Below are 21,112 nucleotides of genomic sequence, written 5' to 3'. Positions count from 1 at the left end.
CCATATAATTTCTACCAGTCTATCTCTTCACGAACGAGATAGAGAACGTAGTGGTGACTCTGCTATTTATTTTGGTTTTACCATCAATTAAATAATATTGTGCAAATTGCAGGTTCTCTGTCTATGAGTCCTTTTCTTTGAAGTGCTAGGCTCTTCTTGATCAACCATGAACCTATCTGATATAAGTAATCCATTCACAGTCTTTAGAATAAAATATATATATGTATTTTGATATTTTATGAGATATTTAATAAAAAAGTTGAAGTGATCTTAATTTCTCCAAAGTAGCTTACATTTTGGATGACATATCTCTTCTTTATTGCCTTTTGTGTTGTTTGACATTACTTTGTCATATTATCTAAGGTGTAAATAGGCAATTAATTTCTTGGTTATTCCAGTTAAAGTTTATTTAAATTAATGAATGCCTAGATTAGGAGAAATGTGATTAGTCTCAGACAAAAATAGAGATTTAGATCATAGGTATGTGAACTTGAACAGCTCCCTGTCTTCACTCTTTAATGCAACATGTGAAATTTAGGCATATTTTTTTTTCCTTTTAATTTTTAGCCAATTCCCTCAGCCCTCATGAAATTATTCAAAAATAAATAAATATATCTGCCCTTGTGAATACCTGATCAAAGATAAACCTGTGCTGTAACAAATAAGAAAGAGGTAATATTTTTAAAGGCAAAAATGTCCTTACTTGATTCTTGTCTCTGCTACTTACTAGCTATGCAGGCTTAGACAGGGCACTTGATTTCTGAGCCTCAGTTTCATCATTTTTGTAATGGAAACAACAACACCTATCAGATACTTTCATGATAAGGGCTAGTACCACCCTTACTAGAAATTAAATCCAGCATAAATAAAAATGGATGCCTTAAACACATTTTGGTGAAACTGAACACCTTGTATGATGAGTTCATTTATTTTATTATTTTGTTATTTCAGAATATTACAGGGGTACAAATGCTTTGGTTACATAAATTGCCTTTACACTACCTGAGTCAGAGCTACAAGGGTGCCCATCTCCCAGACAGTGTGCACCATACCCATTAGGTGTGAATTTACCCATACTCTCCTCTGCACTCCCACCTGCCCAACACCTGATGAATGTTACTTCCATATGTGCCCATAAGTGTTGATCAATTAGTACCAATTTAATGGTGAGTACATGTGGTGTTTGATTTTCTATTCCTGTTATACTTCACCTAGAAGAATGGGCTTCAGCTCCATCCAAGATAATATAAGAGGTAGGTCACCATTTTTTATGGCTGAGTAGTACTCCATGGTATACATATACCACATTTTCTTAATCCACTCATATATTGATGGGCACTTGGGTTGCTTTCCACATCTTTGCAGTTGTGAATTGTGCTGCTATAAATATTCTACTGCAGATGTCTTTTTTATAGAATGTCTTTTATTCTTTTGGGTAAATACCTGTAGTGGGATTGCTGATCAAATGGTAGTTCTACTTTTAGTTCTTTGAGATATCTCCATACTACTTTCCATAGAGGTTGTACTAGTTTGCACTCCCACCAGCAGTGTATGAGTGTTCCTATTTCTCCATTCCAACACTTGTTGTTTTGGGGGTTTGTGTTTATATTGTCTGAGTATTAGACAATGTGTTCCTGGTCCATGCTTCATAGTTATAATGATATTGACATAGATTAATTTTATTTAACAGAATACATATAACACTAACTATGTACCAAACACCATTTTAAGTTCTTTACAAATGTTAACTCATTTCATCCTCATGGTACCTTATTTATTATGACATCTGCACATTGTTAGGACATTAAAAACATCTTATGCTCTCTTCATAAAACCTTCTACTGTATTATTATTTCTACTTAAGGATTGAGTAAATCCAGCATGCATACCTACTATGAAATAGCACCACGACTCCTAACCAGGTCTCCAGGATTTAGATGAAGTCCTGTTTCAAATGTGCACTAAAGAAACCTAAGTTAAGCCTCCTGTTTCCAAGCCCCTGCCTTCTTTTGGTGGCATTTGAAACTTTTTGTTGCTGGCTTTCCATCTGTTATTTTTAGCTTGCAAAAACACTTTACTGTTCTGATATTACCATTATTACGGAGCTAAACTTTAAATATCTTATTTGAAATGTCAGTCACCAGAGCCCACAAAGTATGATTTTGGGGACAAGAGATTTCAGATACATTTTTACACATATATGTTCTATATTTTTATTTTTGTGATAAACATACCAAACCAGATACTGTCTAAATCTTTTTTTCATAGGCTAAGTGTACTAAGATGCTAGAAATAGGAAATGGTATTTGAATTCCAGGGTACATACGGTCCCCTGGCAGAGGCAAAGGAACTTAAATTAATTGCCGAAGCTAAAGAATGTTAAATCGTCCAAGGGATTTTAAATGATGTGGAAAACAACAATATTGTGAGAAGTTTCATGTACTTGGACTAGTGTTAAATTATCTAAACACAACATGTGGCTTCTTAAAGTTAGATTTATATTAATTATGTGATGTTGGCAAAATACAGCAATGACATTTTTCCAGGGTAGCAGTTTCTAACTGCAATTAAAATTTAAAACCTTTGCTCATCTAGCTCTTATGTGAATAAAATAAACTGAGGGTTAACAGTTGTAGCCATCTCATTTAATTAGAAATGTTGCAGGCTTAGTATACTAAGTTATTGGTTATCTAGCAAGCTTTGATAATAAATTCTGGATGGAAATGTCACAGAATTTTTAGAGCAAGAGTTTTTCTATCAGAACAACCTTTAAGATGTAGATTAATTCATTCAACACATATATTTTGAGCATCTACTATGTGACCAGATATGGAGGCTAGAATACAGTGATAAACATACCAAACCAGATACTGTCTAAATCTTTTTTTCATAGGCTAAGTGTACTAAGTAAAAAAAAAAAAAAGTGAGTAAAAAAAAAAATCCTACGTATTATTATGGATCTTATAGTCTAATGGATGAGGCAGGAGATGGTAATCAATTACATGGAAATTTACAATTGTATTAATATATAATACTGCAATGGAGAGGTGCATGGAGTTATGGTATTCTATGCTATGCAAGTGTGTAATAAGGGGAACTAATCTGGTCTGGCATGGTAGCAGGATAGCACTGGAAGGGTTGAATGACTTTGCAGTGATTATCAATAAACTTAAGAAAGTCTGCACCCTTTCGACCAGGACTCCCACATTGAGGCATTTTCCCTACAGGAATAATTTTACATGTGTTAAGAATTTTAGCTATAAGAAAAGGCATTGTTTTTATTACCAAGATATGGGAAACAGCTTATATATTCAAAAGTAAGAGATTAGTCAAATTTATTATGTTATCGAAAGTTTTATATCAATTACCAAACCTTTTTTTAAAAAAACATAGCTTTTTATTGTCATAAAAGATGTTTTTCTGAAAAAGAGTAGGTTACATAATAGTGAGCATTGAAAAAACCTTTGACTTTACTCTGACTGTACATTTTCTAGTTACTTAATTTATCCTATTGGATTTTAAATATGTCAATAATAGTAACAATAATAACTCTTAATACTAGCTACTGTTTACCACATGTCAAATTTATGCTGAACACTTCACATTCATTATTTGAATTGATTCCATATAAATCAGTGAAGTAGATATTATTACATTTATTTCTTTTTGTGTATGGAAATTTAAAAATATATCAACACAGACATATATTCTGTGTACAACAAAGAAAGAATTATTTCAATGCTCATGCTGTTAACCATGAATTTCTTTATTGCATTTTATCTAAGAGAAATCCTTCTTTCTTCTGCAACAGCATTCTGTGAAGAGGGCTGCAGATATGGCGGAACTTGTGTGGCTCCTAACAAATGTGTCTGTCCAGCTGGATTCACAGGAAGCCACTGTGAGAAAGGTAATCTAGCCTGGTTTGGGGGGATTAGGGAAAAAGATGGGTGGAAGCATTGATTCAGAAAGAATGGAAGCTCTTTCTGTAACAATATAGCATTGTGGGTTGACTTGATACATGGTTTTTGATGTCGATGTGACTCTCCCAAAGTGGGTACCTTTCAATAGCTGCACAATAGGCTTTGTCTCTCTGAAAACAGAGCTTCATTTGCCTTCACTCCAAAGTGTCTAATTTAGCAAGGTCAAGTCTTTTCTCTGCTATAGTTTGCAGTGCGTGTTTTTAGTGCTAATTAGAGATAAAGCTTGATGAACTGGCCTGCCCCACTTATCATCTATTGGGTAGCATCACGCACAGCTATTGGAATTATAACAGTCTGCTGTGTCAATGGAATCTAAATTAGCAGCACATGCTCCTTGTGTAAAAGCTCATTAAATAACTCCAGCAGCAGGTTTATTGGTGTGCTTGGGATTTTATTCTAATATTGGTTTATTAGGAGCATTATCATTCATAGACTAGATAATATAAACCAATTAGTATAAGTAAGATTCCATTATGTGCACCTTTCTATTTCCAATAAATGTTTGTTTACACTTGGAACTATCTACCTCTCTTATTGATTAGAGATGTCCTCCTCTCTGTGTACAGATTAAATTTAATGTTCAATGCCAATGTATGTGTCATTTCAAGCAAGAGGTTTCTGCCATGTAAAAGTGAATATTTCGGTTTATTTTCCCATGTGTTTTATTAGGCTAAAATCACTGCATTGTGTTTTCCCAAGTCTGGAATTTCACACACTAGCTGCTTCTCATATCATAGCACAGAAAAATAGAAATAGGATGTTGTCATTATCCCTATTATTAGATGCGGGGGAGGTATCTTCATCTGATGCTAAAGATAAAAACAAAGGTCTTGAGTTATTTCCTACGTGTTTAAAATCTTGTACATTTAGAGAATATATTTTTTAAAAAGAGCTCATTTATTATATCCCATTTTGACCAATGTATTACATTGCACTGCATATTTATAAAGCAACCTAATCCTTTAAAAAACATGTCAAAAGTTAACTACATAAATTATTCAAGGAAATCAATAAGCTATTTTTTATCATTGTTTCCAAATTTTGTGATGTTATTAACAAATCAAATCACATGTTAAATGATAATTAATTGGCTTGTCCTTTAAAAAGACAAGTAAAAGAGCCAAGTACTACCTCTGAGCATCATAAATTACCATATGGAGCTGAAGAATTCTTGCTCAAAGCAAACAAACTTAGTGATAACTTAGCACACATATTCTTATTGCAATATTTTTCATTTTAAGTAGGTTTTATAAAATGAAAAATATATACATCTAAAGGATTCTCATTACTTTCTCTAGTACTGCCATATTCCCCTAAAATGAATATACAAGAATTAACGGAAATAGGATGGTGATGACAACAATGTCAATCATGATGGAAACTACTACTAATTACATGCCATTTATTATGTACTAATTATATGTCAGGCTTATTAAATGAACATTTTAATATTAAGAACAAAGGAGATATTATTACTTCCATTTGTAGATTGCAAACAAAAGCTTAGCTAGAGTAAGTAACTTCTGCAATTACTAGCACTGAGAATAAAATTCAAGTTGCATACCACAAAGCCTGTACTATTAAACCTTACATGTGTTTTTCAAGGATAATACATAGATTTCTTGTTAAAATACAGATTCCCAGGCTGCCTCTCTAGAGTAGGTGAATTAGAATATCAGGGGGTAGGCTCACAAATCTGCATTTTCACCAAGCAGTGCAGGATATTTAATCATAGCATCTACTGTAAAATTATTCTTCTTCTTTCTTCTCTTCTTTACATTATAAATAATTGGGGGAAAACATTACTTTAGAATAGGGCCTGTGGTCAGTGGCAGCCCAGGAAAAATTGATTATGGTTTCTTATGCCTTGTTGATTTGTCTTTTGTCTTTTTCTTTGCTCAATAAGTGAGTGAATGAACAAGTACTGATACTCTGGTCCATAGTGTGGAGCAGGAAAAATATAGAAAAGAAGCAAATCAAGACCAGAGGCAAAAGTAAAACAGTTAGGCAGCCCATGGGTTGCTATATAAATATTACAGTTGAGAATTTCATATTCTTGAACTCTTACACAATCATCACAAGGTAACAATGCAATAAAACAGAATCAAGGTTTCTCTGTAGCAAAGTCATTCTACTTAATCTTTGTCAATATTCTAATTGTGGGAGATTTTTCATGGAAAGAATAAAGCAAATATTTCTCAATCAATTGTATGAGAGGGATCTAGATTAATTGTAGGATAAACACCAAAAATCTGTGCCATATCTTGTCTGAATTATTTTGTCATGTTGTTCATTAGCAATAAACATTAAGCCAGTCTATTTGCCACTGAATAGTGGTACTAGATGCCTTGAGACTCAAAGTGCCAACGGAAAAAATGCAAATACATTGTAAATGTCTAGTGGCATGATTATACTAAATCTTTTATTTGATTTGTTTTTATTTCAGAACTAACTAAATGGTCCCATTTGAGCTATAGAGAATGCACTTATATTTAGTCTTAAACATGTTCCCTTGGCCCTCCTTGTTACCAGTTTTATTCATTGCTTATGATATTCAGCCTTTCAAAATGCAAGTACACTTAGTTAAAATTGAAATCATTTGCTAAAGCAAATGCCTACCTCGAATATAATGACATTAACAACCACACTCGTGTTTGTATGTAACACAAATATGAACAACTCTGTATTTACTTATCATTGATGAAATTTTAGTAAATTCAAACTTTTTATAACTCCACTCAAGATAAGCAAACATTTGCTTCCTTTGGTTTCTGGACAACATGTTACCTTAGTTCTTATCTTCCCCTTTGAGTGTTCCTTCTCTGTGCGCTTAGCTTTGATTTGGTTTTACAATTAACATAACTTGTGTAAAGAGAGAGATGAGTGAAGAATCAGTAAGAAGAGTAGTTTTGTCGGGCAGGTGGGAGGGGGCAGGAGGGGATGGGCATATTCATACCTAATGGTTGTGGTGCGCACCATCTGGGGGATGGACATGCTTGAAGCTCTGACTCAGATGGGGCAAGGGCAGTATATGTAACCTAAACATTTGTACCCCTGTAATAAGCTGAAATTAAAAAAAAACGTTTTGAGGGGGAAAAAAGAAGAATAGTTTCATTACTCTTAATATATTAATTGGAAAAGGCTGTTAGTGAAAGCTCTTCTCAACCATCCGAAGAGTTAAAAGGAGAGGAGGCCACACTGATGTAATGTAGCTAATGACAAAACACAATGAAACAACATAAAGTCCCCTTAGAGACTCTTCATATTTAAAATCAAAGAGCTACACTATATCCAGAAATATGTTGCCTATCATAAAGCAGCAGAACATCATCTTCCAAGAAGTGAGACTAAGTTGTCTACTTGGTATTTCTACTTACAAATTTGCAAGCAGCAACAAGTATGGATTAAATATTAGATGTGGAGCTAGGTTTAGATTAGGGTTTCTTAACCTTGCCACTATTGACACTTTAGACCAAATAATGCTTTGTTGTAACCGGCTATTTTTTGTATTATAGTATATTTAATAGCATCATTGGACTTTATCCAGTAAATGCTATTGGCACCCCTACCTCCAGTTGTGACAATCAAAAATGTCGACATATCTATTACCTTAAATATTTGTCATTTTCTTTGTAGTGAGGACATTCAAAATTAAATAAAACTTTAAAAATAGCTCCTCCTAAAATTAAAAAAAAAATCTCCAGACATTGCCAAATATCCCCTGGAAAGCAAAAATCTCATCCCATTGAGAACTGCTGGCCTAGATGTAACATTTTTAAAAAATCTTTTTTAAAAGGATATAATTTTTTTTAGGCAAACATGTCTCAGTATTACTTGATAATAATATAAAAATTATAAGCATTTTTTAGACAATGAAAGTGTTTTTAAAGCCTACTTGAGCATTTTTAGAAGTGTATATGGTTTACTATAATTAGAAAATTCTTGATCACTCAAGATCTAGAGACTAGCTGATGTCCATCATGTTCCCTGTGTGTGTTTTCGGGGACATATCTTTTTCTAGTTTTAGGAACTAGATTGGTGTGGGAACTTGGCTTGCTCTAGGTCTACCCTGTCTCATTGATTGAATAAACATCAGTGGATGTTGGGTGGAGTTGGATTGAGTGGATTCTCCAACCCCACCCAATATGACTCTTACCCTTGTGTTCTCCTGAAACAAGGGAAAATACTTTATCCTTTTTTTTTAGAAGAAAATTTTAAATTGTGTGATAAGAAGATAATTTCTCTTATAGTATAAAACTTAGACACATCTTAAGGGGACCTGCACTAAAATGCTTTCTGTATGAAAAGATTATTTGATCAATCACTTTTTAGTAGGAATTTGGGCAGAGATGGTTATTTGTTAAATCAAGATGGTTATTTGTGGTGGTATAGGCAAACCAGCCAATTATACAAGATTTCTTCCTTTACATGTTATGTGAATTATGACTTGTATAAATATAAGCAGATATTAGGTGCCCACAAACAGTGTCTTGTGAATCAAACTCTGACAGCTGAACAGGGCTATCCAAGCTATAGGGTAGAACACAGTCTAGTGTAAAATAATTGGAAAAACAAGCTGTTGGTAAAAGTAGCAGACTTTGATTTTTTCCCACAGTTCCTTCAGAAATAGGTTCTTTTATGTAACTATTATTTAATAAATTCGTATGGACATTGAACCTCCCACAGTTTCCAAGCCTTTTTAAAGTATTGTAAATACCTGATCAAGAATATTCAGGGATATCCATAAATTACACAGAAATTTAACAGCATTATTCATTCACAATACAATTTTCAGTAGTCTTTTCCTTATCTGATATTCTAATTTTCTAATTTTTCTATAATAATTTAAATTGTTTGTAATAAGAAATGCTTTTTTTAAGTTTAAAATAAAGAGAACATAAAAGTCAAAGAGCTTCAGTTACTTTTTTTTCTCAGTTACTGGAGGTCTTTTAACCTTCCTTAAAGGGAATTTTTTTGCAGAATAATTTATTCTATTATCTTTTTTCTCCCCAGGGACTTACAAATATGTAGACAGAGGGTTATAGTTTGCCTAGAGTATATTATCCATTCACCAGGTAAAAAGAATATCCAGAAAGAAAAACTTCCATATTCTTCCAAATTTTAAATCTGACCCCTAATTTGAGAGATCTCTATTGGCATTCATCTATTTGAGGATTGCTTTGCCCTTCCCTGTTTCTGGGGGGAGCTTTTAAGAATCTTTTAGAAGGTAAATAAATTTCCATTCTCATAACAGAGAAGAAAATATTTTTATTTCCTCTCCAATTATCATAGAACTGTCGGGAGGGCATCTGGGAGGGAAATGAATGTAAAAGTACCTCCTTAAGTTCATAGCAAACAGGAATGTTATTTAACTTTTCTTAACTTGAGCTTTCTCAGTTTGTCTGGTACATGATGCATGCTCAGTAAATGATGACTTCTACTATTAAGTTGCCTCTTTATTGTGCAGCTGCTCAGAAAAGCATAAGCAGGGCTTTTATGGCATTATTTAAAAAAAGGAAATATGAGGATTTGGGGTTTCTCTGAGTTGTCCATCCAGTTAAACCCACCTGTAAAAGGATGGATGCAGATGCTGTTTTAAAATTCCATTAAGGTAAATGAATGTGAGTTTGGTTGAAAAACTCTCTGTACTGAATATTGCCAGAAATGAAGAATGATAGAAGAGGGTCATTGAACTGTGAGAGGAACTTAAACCCACTAAGACTGAAGTCATTCATGTTTGGAGCAGCTGAGAAGTCTTGTCATTGTTCAGTACCCCTTTCCTTTCTTCAGTTTCACCACTCACTCCTCTTCTTTAAGGTGTGATAGAGAAATTGTGCTAAAGATTCAACACACTTCCTCTTGGGTACAAAATGGAGTTGCCACTCAATTTTCAGAGCCATTTGGAGTTACTTCACAACCCTGTTGTTGATTCTGCTAGGATAATCAATTTGCTAGGTTTCAGACATATGGAAAAATACCTCAAGTCATTTTGAGTTCCATCTCCTGGACAAAGAACAAGTTTTCAAGACATTTCAACTAACTGTAGCGATCAATGCATTTTGTTCACAGAGTTTGAACTAGAAACTAAAGAATGTAACCTGTGATACTGAAAAGATACTGGCTTGAAAAGCAAAGGTCTGAGTTCTAATACTAGATCTGCCTCTGGGAAGTGAAACTTGCATTAAGCTACCACACATCTATTATGAGCCCCAAACTTTTACATTTGTTATCTTTTGTAGGGCAACTAGTTTCATCTTTCTGGACATATATGAGGACATCTCTGTCATCCAGCCAGTCAGTAATGGAGTTGGGATTGTAACCCATATATGACTGAATCCAGATTTCACTTTGCATTATAATCTACTGCCTCTTGATCACTTTTTCTGTGCCCAGGGGTAATTAAGCCCAACAGATCATATGGGAGGCCAAGAAAATTATGTTCTCCTGAGAGTAATGAGCCATAATATTTTATTTGATGATATACATTGTTTTATATATTTCTTTCAACATTTATTGTGCCTAAGGCAGGATTAAACAAAATAGGAGTTAAGAGCACAATCTATGAAGTCATGCTAGCTCAGTTTAAGTTGAGGTGCTGCTGTTTACCAGGATCTATGACATTGGATCAGATATACTTAATGTTTCTAAGCTTCAACTTGCCATTAAAAAGGGGATATCAGTATTACCTACCTCATAATATTATTGTGAGATTAAATGAGATAGTCTATTTAAATCACTTGCTAGAGTGCCTGGCGCGTGGTAGACGTCTAGAAATTATAGCTGCTCCTAATTTTATCCTCAGTTAACCAGGGGATAAAAGTGAGACTCAGAAATAATATCCTTGGGCTGCTTCCCCAAGGATACTCAGCAGGTAAATGGGAAAGCCATGCCTTACATTCATCTTCTGCTTCCGAAATCTCTCTGGTCCTTCTCCCAGCTCTTATAGCCTCTCCCTATACCATTTGAACATAAAGTGTTATTATTCAAGTCATCTTTCCAGCTAATCTTCTCTTGTTCCCATAAACATTTAATCTAATATCTTATCAAGCTAACATATATTAATTAATGTAAGAATTCTGCTCTGGGGAAACAATGAGTTAATTCAGCACCTGAAATAGTGGCATGTTTAACATAGCTATGACCCCTGGAAAGGATTTTTTGACATTGTTCACCCCCCAACCCCATTTCTTGGAGTTGAAAGGGAAGATTAAACACCAAGTTCTCATTGTATTCTTGATAGCATAGGAGACTTTGTACATAGGAAGATCTGAAATCTCATTGAAAAGGTGACCCCACTTATACTTCTGCAAATATTTTCTTAGTTCTTTGTTGATTCCCCAAATTCAGTCAGGAAAGACAAATATTCTCATTCTCAATTTGGCATCAGGAAACTGGATTCTGTTCCTAGATTCCACTGCCTAGCCATGTGACTAGGGGAAACCCCAGCTTTTTCATGTAAAATGGGAGTAAGCATCCAAGCATGTGGAAGGTGGTTAATGGATAATGCAGGCACAGCTGATTTTTACAAGTATTGTAAAGGTATTTTAGTACCCAGCTTTGGGATGTGGGAGTCCTTAACAACTTTTATATTATTACCTATCAAAACTCTGGCAGGAGAAAAATCTAATTTTAATATCCTATTACATTTGAATTAAATAAATATTTGATAAATGAATGAGTATAGACAAGGACCCTAAATTTCATATGTCCAATTTTTTCATTTTAAAATCACAAGTTGTAATAACTCCAATTCAAATCTTACATAAAAAACAGCTAAGTGTCTTTTAAAATTTTAAAGATATCTTAAGGATGTGGGGGGTGCCATTAACAAATTCTCACAGAAATTTTCACGTATTTCCGATAGCATTGTCATTTTGTTTTTCCGTAAAGCTGTTTGCACCTTTGCCATAAGTGAATGGAGCTAATCTTTTTAATAGGTTACCATTCTCCATCAAATAAATAAAAGCTATTAGGGATTGCCTTGTCTAGTTAGTAATGCAGAGAGCAATTCCTGACTGTTTAGATGACAAGCATCTATTTCTTCCCACTAGGCAAGCCTACACTACTGAACTGTGAAAGTCAAGAGTGTGGGTCATACATTTGTTTTTAATCTTATGCCCCGGGAAATACAAACACCATTATCACTTGAAGCATAATGGCTAAATATAGAGGAAATCCAGCTTTCTGTAAAACTATGATCAACTAGAGCTCAGAAATTACAAGCTTCCCCTAGTAACTAGCCATAAATCTTTATATCTAAGAATATGTACTACACTATAGATCATGTGGAAAAAGGCTAATTGAAGCCAGTAGCCTGACTTAGAGGGAATATAATTCTTAATGATTTGCATCACTCTCTCCTAGTAGAAATCACTGATTAGAAAAGGTAGTTGCCTGAAAATGCTCACTTAGGTCCAAAATATGATGAATCAAACAGGCAGATCTATGCATTTATTATGATAGTGCTTGAAAAGATAGGCAGTTTCTGGCTTGGTGGGCTAATGTGGTTTTAAAGCATTTTCCAGTTTAGCAGAGACCTTGAAGTTATCTATGGGTGGCAGCAATTTTAGCCAAATAGATTGAGTCTGTGAGGGGAGATCCTGGAAGATTATTTTATTAAAGAATATCTAGCTAAGAAAAACCCTTCAGTATCTCCTCAGTGCTTAGAAGATAAAGTCCAAATTCAATAGCATAAAATATAACAACTCCCATGATTGGACCTCTGCCTACATCTCCAGCTTTATCTTCTAATTCTCTTTAACATAAATTTTAAGCTCCAGCCCATTCTAAGCTATTTCCAGTCACTGAAATGCACTTTATTTTTATAAATCTCTGAGCTTTTGTTTAGAGTGGTCTCTGTGCCTATAAAACACATACAGATTTATATATTGATCATAAATGTATGATATTAATATAAAAATAGAAAAGATTGGTTATGAGGGTCTTCAATAATCCAGAACAGTCCTGATTTTCTCACTCCTCAAACTACTTCTAATAGTCTTCTGCTATCACAGTTGATGGTAAAATCTATCGTTTCACTTTCTCTGGATTGAGATCTAGAAATCATCCTTGATTTCTTCTTTCGTTTGCACTGCACATTCAAATCCTTTGGCTCAGCCTTCAAAATATATCTAAAATCCACACTTCATATGATATCCACCACTGCCACCCTTGTGTATGACATCATCATCATCTCTAATCTGGATTATGGTAAAACCCTCCTAGCTCATCTCCCTTCCACAGTTATCCACCTGTAGTCTCTTTTTAATACAGTAGCCAAGGAGACATAGTTAAAACACAATTTAGATCCTGGCATTCCTCTGCTCTAAATTCTCTATAGCTCCCCATTTTCACTCAGTAAAAGTCAAAATCGTTACAGTGGCCTCCAAGACTCTTCAGGGATCCTCAAACTTTTTAAACAGAGGGCCAGTTCACTGTCCCTCAGACCGTTGGAGGGCCATTGGAGAGTGGGGTGCATATTCCACACATGCGCACTGTAGGCCTGGGATCAGTCGGCTGCTAAGCAGGACAGGCAGCGGTGGCAAAAACACCCAGCGGGCTGGATTAATGTCTTGGCGGCGAGCCGCATGTGGCCCGTGGGCCGTAGTTTGAGGACTCCTGCATCTACATGCTCTGGCCTGCTTCCTTATTACTTCTGTGTTCTTACCATTCAATGTGCACTCTCTCACTTTTTATTCTCTTTTTCCAGCCATACTTTTCTTCTTGATTTTCCTGGGATGTGTTATGTTTTCCTTACTGTTTGGTTTGCTTGGAATGTTCTTCTCCCAGATATTTTCATAGTAAGCTTCTTCATGTCCTAAAGGTTTCTGCTCACATGTTCTTTCCTCCGACAGACCCTGTCCACTAACTAACATGTCTCTTCCCTATCACTGCATGGTTGTTCTTCAGAACCTTTCATCACTCTCCAACACCATAGTGCTTACTTATTTGATTCTACTACCCAGCCAGAATATGAATTCCGTGAGGGCATGAAGAGTGGGGAACCTGTGGTCTTGGGAACACATGTGGCCTTCTGGATACTTGAGTGCAGCCTTCTGACTGAATCCAAATTTTATAGAGCAAATCTTAAAAGGGATTCGTTCTGTGAGGTTTGGATTTGGTTGAGAGATCACATTTGGGGATCTGGAGGGCCACATGTAGGCTTGAGGCTGCAGATTCCTCACCCTTGTGGGAAGGTTCAAAACATTTGTTGAATAAATACATAAATTAATAAGAAGAGTCCCTTTTAGTTTTTGTATTAGTCTTCAAAGCCACAATAGCGTCTCAGGAAGTGATATGCCTTGGGAAGAATGAAAAAATTATTGTTGTCAATCACACACCTTCATCCCTATTATTTTTGGATCTTATGTAGTTAGAGTTATAGGGTCATCCTTGATTTCTCCTTCTTCCTCACTTTTCCATTCAATCAGTCACTACGATGCATCTATTTTTTTCTCAATCCTACTGCCTAGTCTAAACCACAATGATCATTTTTGGGTTTTTTGCTTGAAATAATATCAGAAAACAAGTCTCCAGACTCCAAGTCTTACTATTCTCTCACAAAAATGTTCTTCCTGTATTGAAGCTAGTCTAATCCTTATAAAATATAAATATAATCAAATTATTTCCATGCTGAGAAACTTTAAATAGTTTCCAGTGCCTTTGGCATAAATTCCAACCTCCTTGCAGTAGTACTGGTGACTCTATCTGAGCACTTACCCCATTCCAACTTATAATCAATACTCTTCCTGCACTGAATGTTGTCAGATTTTCTCAAAGCAATAATCCTCCTCTTTCAGGCATCTGCCAATTTGCTTTTCTGGAATCTTTAACTTCTCTTTCTCTACCTTCCCCCTTCTACCTATAGTATCCAGTTCTCATCTACCCCTATTCTTTCACATAGATCTTGACATAAGCTTTTACTCAGAAATATTTTTCAGACTCCTTAGTCAAGATTAGGTTTCTTCCAATGCACTCCATATTGACTTGGTTTGATTTCCAGAAAATATGAATATATCACATTTAATTGCCTGTTTACTTGTTTTCTCTTCTGTTTCTCCCTACCATCCATCCATGTAGCATAATCAACATATGTTTAACTTCCTTCCTCCCCTAAAAAAGTTCTTAAAAATATTGTTAAATTGTTATAGTAATTATTAACCCATAACTTCTTCAAACCAGAATGATAGTGTATGTCTTAACCCTTTTTCTTCTATCCTTCCTACACTAAGGTGTTACACTAAGGTGTAATCCTTCCTACACTAAGGCGTTAATCATAGGAAATATAAATGAGAACATACGGGATTTGCATACCATGTTCTAAACAACAGATGTGTTGACATCTATGGGAAAATCTTTCTTATATGTAAACTATAAGGTTCATTTCAGAAAAATAAGCAAGTCCTCTCTTACTCCCAAGACAAGCCCTGATCTTTTACAGCAGAACATCCCTGATCCAGAGGAACCTGGCCAGATATGGTGCTTTCCTGGTTCTTAAGTTGCCCAGCAGTCCCTTTTGGAGCGGACTATTTGATTGGGACTTCTAAAGAACTGAGAGCTGCACTTTTAAGTACTTTTTAATTTACTGTCAGCAAATTATTATGGCACTCTCTTTTGGTAAAATGATGTCAAGCACTGAATGGCAAGCCTGAAAGTTTTCCAGATCCTTGGTCTCCAGATAGGTGGAAAGACCACAGTGACTTGTCTCTCAAGCCTTGAAATAATCCTAAGAGTGTAGAAAGACGGAAAAGCAGGAAGTCTGAAAAACTCACAAAATGTTAGAAAACTTTTATTGAAATATTTACATAGAGAAGCACACATAGCTCTGACTTAGGCAGTGCAAAGGTAGTATACGTAACCTAAATGTTTGTACTTCCATAATATTCTGAAATAAAATAAAAATTGGAAATATGAGAAGCACATTAAACATAAGTATACAACTCAATGAATTCCTGTGAAGCGAAAAATCTTTGAAAACAGAACCAGATTATAAAATTATCTGCATCTCTAAGATCCCTTTCCTGTCCTCTTCCAAGACCCCACCAAGAGGAATCACTATCCTGACTTCTAACACTGTAGACCAGATTTGTCTGCTTTTTGAATATCATACAAGCGAAATCAAACTATATGGCCTCTTTTGTGTCTGACTCCTTTTGCTCAGCATTAGATTTGTGAGAGTCATTCATGATGTTGCTTTTATAACAGTTGTCATTTGTATTTTTCACTGTGGAAGACTATTTTATTTTGTGAATATACCAAATTGTATTTGTCTGTTCCATTGTAGGACATGTGGGTTATTTCTAGTTTTGGTTATTTTGTTACAGTAAATATTCTTGTACATATCTTTGGGTGACCATATGTATGTATTTCTATATATTTAAATTTCTATATATCTAAATTTTAATGGATACTGCCAATAGCTTCCCAAAGTGATTATACCTATTTATACTCCCAGTAGCAATAAATGAGAATTCCAATTGGATCATAAATTTATCAGTATTTATTATCTGTCTTTTTAATTTTAGCTACACGGGTAGTGTGGTATTATAGTATGGTTTTATTTTGCACTTATCTGATGACTAATATAGTTGAACATATATTATATGCTTATTATCCACTTGGATTTATTATATTGTAAAGTACCTATGTAAGTCTTTTGCCTTTCTATTGACTGAACTACCTGTTCTTTGTTAACCACTTCAGCATGTGTGTGGATTATAGTCGATAGCCACAGATGAATGCACACAGTTGACTTTAGCCGACAGCCGTGATATGACTTTTCTAATTTTTTTCATTTATCAAAATAAAATTGTGAATATTTAAGAATAACGTAAAAACATACATGTATATGTTACCTATTCTGATTTACATTACAAGTAAAGCTGCCTGTAAAGTAAAACAAGCTTTCAGTGCTTTAAAGCTTTCCTCATCACACAAGAGCAAAACAGATGTGTCGTCAATGCACAGCGCAAACTATGAGTGCCGGCTGCGGACTGTAAGTGCTGGCTGTGGGCAAGGTTTTGTGGCCGGTGAGCACCGTACTGAAGTGGTTAAAGCACATAGTTTAAAAAATCAAATATTTCTATAAAACTAGTTATAACCAACAGCAATTCCTTGCCCTGATTCTACTCTATTCCTCTCATCAGAGTCAATCATTTTATTACCTATATCTATAATAATAATACATTTATACTGCTAGTTTCTACTTTTTCAGTTTCAGGTATTCTATATTGACATCCCACCATGGAAGATGAGGATTTAGCTTTTTTTCAACCTCTCACTAATAATGCACATACACACACATACACACAAACTTACATACACAAACACTTTCCATTTCCCTCTTCTAAAATATTATTTAGATCAATATTCAGTGTTTATCTTATGTCTATGTAAATGATATTTATAGATGAGCTATGAACTTAGCTATCATTATTCCTCCTTTATTACACAAATGTTTGTTTTCCCCGGATTTAATGATTATCTAATTTTTGTTCAGTTTTTCATTCATTCAACATGTGTCAGTCTCAGATTCTCCTCAAATAATAATATCCTTCTAATACATTCAAATGTATTTGATATTTTATAACTTTAAAGTAAATTTTTCCAGAGCCTTCTGACCCACTCTATTCTATACTAAAAGCTCTTTGGGTCTACAGCACAACTGTTTTCATCTGATATCCTTTCAATACTATCGTTTTCATTGCTGTTAGATCTCCTATTCCTGAATCCTTTGTATTTCTATTTTTTTATAATACCCTCATGATTATAAAACAGATATTTAATTAGCTTCTTGAGAAAAAGTGCATGGGAGGTAAATTGTTAAAATGTTGCATAACTGAACATGTTTTTATTCTTTCTTTGTATTTACTCAATAGTTTGGGTGGGTATAGTATTCTAGGTCATAGAGCATTTTTCTTTAGAATATTGCAGGAATAACTCTATTGTCACATTTTTCTAGTACAACTTTTGAGAATTATAGTGCCATTCTATTCTTGATCATTTATAGGAAATCTATGTTTCTCTCTCAGTAAAATTAGGGCCTCTTTTTTCATCCTCAATGTTATAAAATTTAACAATAATGTACTTTTTTGAGTCTATTATTGAATCAATAGGCTGGACCCTTTGAAGAACCTTTCAATTTAGAAATTCCTTATTTCATTTCTGGGATTGAAAATATCATTTTGATGGCCCTTTAAGTTTTCTTTGTTGTTTTTTTTTTATTTCTGAAACTCCTCTTATTTGATTTTCAAAACTTTTAGATTGGTTTTCTAATTGTTACCTTACTTGTGCCTTATTTTTCATCTTTCTTTTGTTTTTATTTTATTTTTGCTCCTTTTTGGTAGGTGGTGGTTGAGACATTTCATCAAGGTTATCTTCCAAACTACTTTATTTACTTCTGCTATCCTGTTTTATTATTGCTTTCTGAATGTTCTTTTTAAAATTGTTTCCACTTCCTATAAGTAGTATCGTTTCAATATTTCTGAGGACAATAGCAAGAATTTTTTTTCACGTTTTTTAGTACATAATAGAGTCTATTTTTTCTAAGCTATTTTATCTTTTTCTCTGCTAGGATTTTTTCTTTTTTTAGGGTTTTTTTCTTTTTGTCTTTGCTTTTTCTCAGACATCTAGTAGTCCTTGGCTATCTGCTCACTTTTAAGAGTGAAACAATTTAAAAGTTGATTGAAAACTCAATTATGTATGTGGGATGTCAATGTCAATGATAGTAAGTCCATTTTTTGGAACAATTCAGATCTTGCAGGGAATATTTTTCAGTTTCCTGAATGAATTAATTAAATTCTTGGAGGAATTAAACTTGATTGTTAGTCTCTGAGAGCCGATGAGGGAGGATAAGGCAAAGAGTTGCAAAATTCAGTATGTGAATTTTTACTTAACACTCCTGTTTTATGGCATCTCTCATCTGTGTTCCTATTTTTGTCATGCCCTCTGATGAGAATGAAGCTCTAGTGTTTGCTGGGGCAGGAGAAAGGCAGGAGCCTGGCTTGGGGTAGGGAACAGCTCTAAGGAATCTAACTGTTTCTTTATCTAATTTCCCACTAGTTTTCCTCTTTTAGCCTCTCTATTCCCCCCTTAGTTGCAGAGAGAACTGATGTGACCAAATACTGGGTTCCATGGACTAAATCAAGTCGCTTCTTGGCTCTCTCTATTTCAAGCTATGAGCCATTTTCTCCTGTCGTCCGAGTGAGTTATCATTTATCCCTTTCTTTTCTAGCTTCATAAATTATGGTGCCCTTGTCCCCTCTCCTATGTGCTTTGCCCATGAGAGTTTATGTCCTTTATAATTTGTCTTTAATATTGTTTTATTAGAGTTTAAGGGAGAAAGTAGAGGTAAATGTGGGTATTTAATACACTGTCTTTAATCAAAAGCAATCCCCTCAGTTCTCAAATTATTTCTGACCCACAGATAAAAAATCACAAGGAACCCTGGCTGACATGATAATTTATACACATTAATAGTAGCATAATTGACTGTGAAGGTAGTCAGATAATATAAAATGTCTTCCTCTTTCAGAAGGAAAAAAGTTAAAGGAAGCAATGCGATTTTATTTTGTAAGTATTCTATGACAATGACTCTTTTTTTTTTTTTTCTTTTTTTTTTTCTTTTTTCTTTTTTTTCTATCTGTGGCTGCCAAGAGAGACAATGACTCTTTATAAAAAAAAATTATTAAAAGAGAATCCCTGAAAAGATAGACATTTTCCCTTTGGAAGTAGAGTATCTATCTAATTTCAAAGACCAATAGAGCATTATTTAAGACATTAAATGTTTGAATTATTTCTTTAAATTTGCAGAGTGTTATGGGAAATTGGGGCTATAAATTGCCGTTCCACTAAGGATAGTTAAGTCAGGTTTTAAGAAAAAAAAAAAGCAAGCGCTATTTCACATGAAATTTTATTTGAAATATAATTTCAAATGATTTGGAAGTGAGCCTTTCAATGGTTTGGGAAATGACCAAGGGAATGTAAATAAGGGAAAATGGTAAAAGGAAATGTAGTGCATAATTGGGGTTGAAGGACCATCAAGATACCACAGAGATAAGCTCTGGGATCAGACTTATTTAACAACTTCATTAATGATCTGGAAGGAGGATTCAACAAGTTAATTAAATCTGCAGATGGTCCTTTGTGGAAGTTACAAATACCACGGAGAACTGAGAAATTATATAGAAAGACTAGGGGGTCAAACGCTTTGATAGCTGTGGGCACAGAAGAGCAAAATTAAATTTGGGAAGGATAATTACAATTGAATACACTTTGTTCAATGAATAAAGGAGTTAAACTGCAAACAATTAATGCTGAATAGAAAACATCAAAGCTAAAAAAATTCTCTGGCTGATGAACAAGTTATTTAGACAAGAAAAGAGCTTTGTGATTATAGAAATAGAGTCATTTTTTAATGTATTTGATGTGTGCACTTTTTAATGTATTTGATGTGTGCCTAATATTCTCAACACAAAGATTTAGTGACCAGTAGTTGACTGGTTTACAAAGATAGGTAAGCACTGATCTAATCCTCAGATGTACTTATATTTTAGTAGGGTAAACTCGTGAATATACTATAACAGAGTCATGAGCTTAAGATGGAAGAGTGATAAAAAGAATGGTTATAACATGGTGGAACTATTGAGAGAGGACTGACTATGAAGTAGTTGACTTTTAAATATGAACTATTAGTGTTAATATGCTGGTAGGTTGAGAAGATTGGCTGGTACTTTTATACCCTGTTCCAGTATACCCTTCACCATAGGAAGTCTTCTCAGATCTGTGTATTAAAAGAACTTTGAATGAATGAATGAATGAATGAATGAATAAACTTCTTTGATTTCAAAGATATGGTCAGTAGAATAGATTCTTACCAAGGCCTGGGAGCAATAGAGTAGATTAGGTTGGTGATCATTAAAAATGGAACTAATCTATATGAAAAGGCACACATAGGCAAGAGGTCAATTGTTTATAGGGTACATTGCCTGTGCCAGGACAGTTCCAGCTACTTTATTTAACTCTTTTGATTCTTATGCTCACCTTATAATGTAAGAATTAAATCCTATAGAGGATTAGACATTAGACATTATTCTCATCCACAATTTGCAATAAAAAAAATGAGACCTACAAAA

General features: G+C 34.3%; 1 protein-coding gene across 2 annotated transcripts in view; it reads left to right on the top strand.

The window, feature by feature from the left end:
• Positions 1 to 21,112, top strand: part of NELL1 (neural EGFL like 1) — a 761,891-nt gene that overhangs the window by 585,709 nt on the left and 155,070 nt on the right. For both annotated transcript variants that reach the window (XM_012735524.2, XM_012735523.2), the window contains exon 15: positions 3,812 to 3,907. In XM_012735524.2, the coding sequence (XP_012590978.1) occupies positions 3,812 to 3,907 (96 nt within the window). The remainder of the gene's footprint in view (positions 1 to 3,811; positions 3,908 to 21,112) is intronic.

Source organism: Microcebus murinus, chromosome 4, assembly GCF_040939455.1.
Source record: "Microcebus murinus isolate Inina chromosome 4, M.murinus_Inina_mat1.0, whole genome shotgun sequence".
NCBI lineage: Eukaryota > Metazoa > Chordata > Mammalia > Primates > Cheirogaleidae > Microcebus > Microcebus murinus.
The sequence above is the reverse complement of the archived record's forward strand: the minus strand, read 5'-3'. Positions and strand labels throughout refer to the sequence as shown.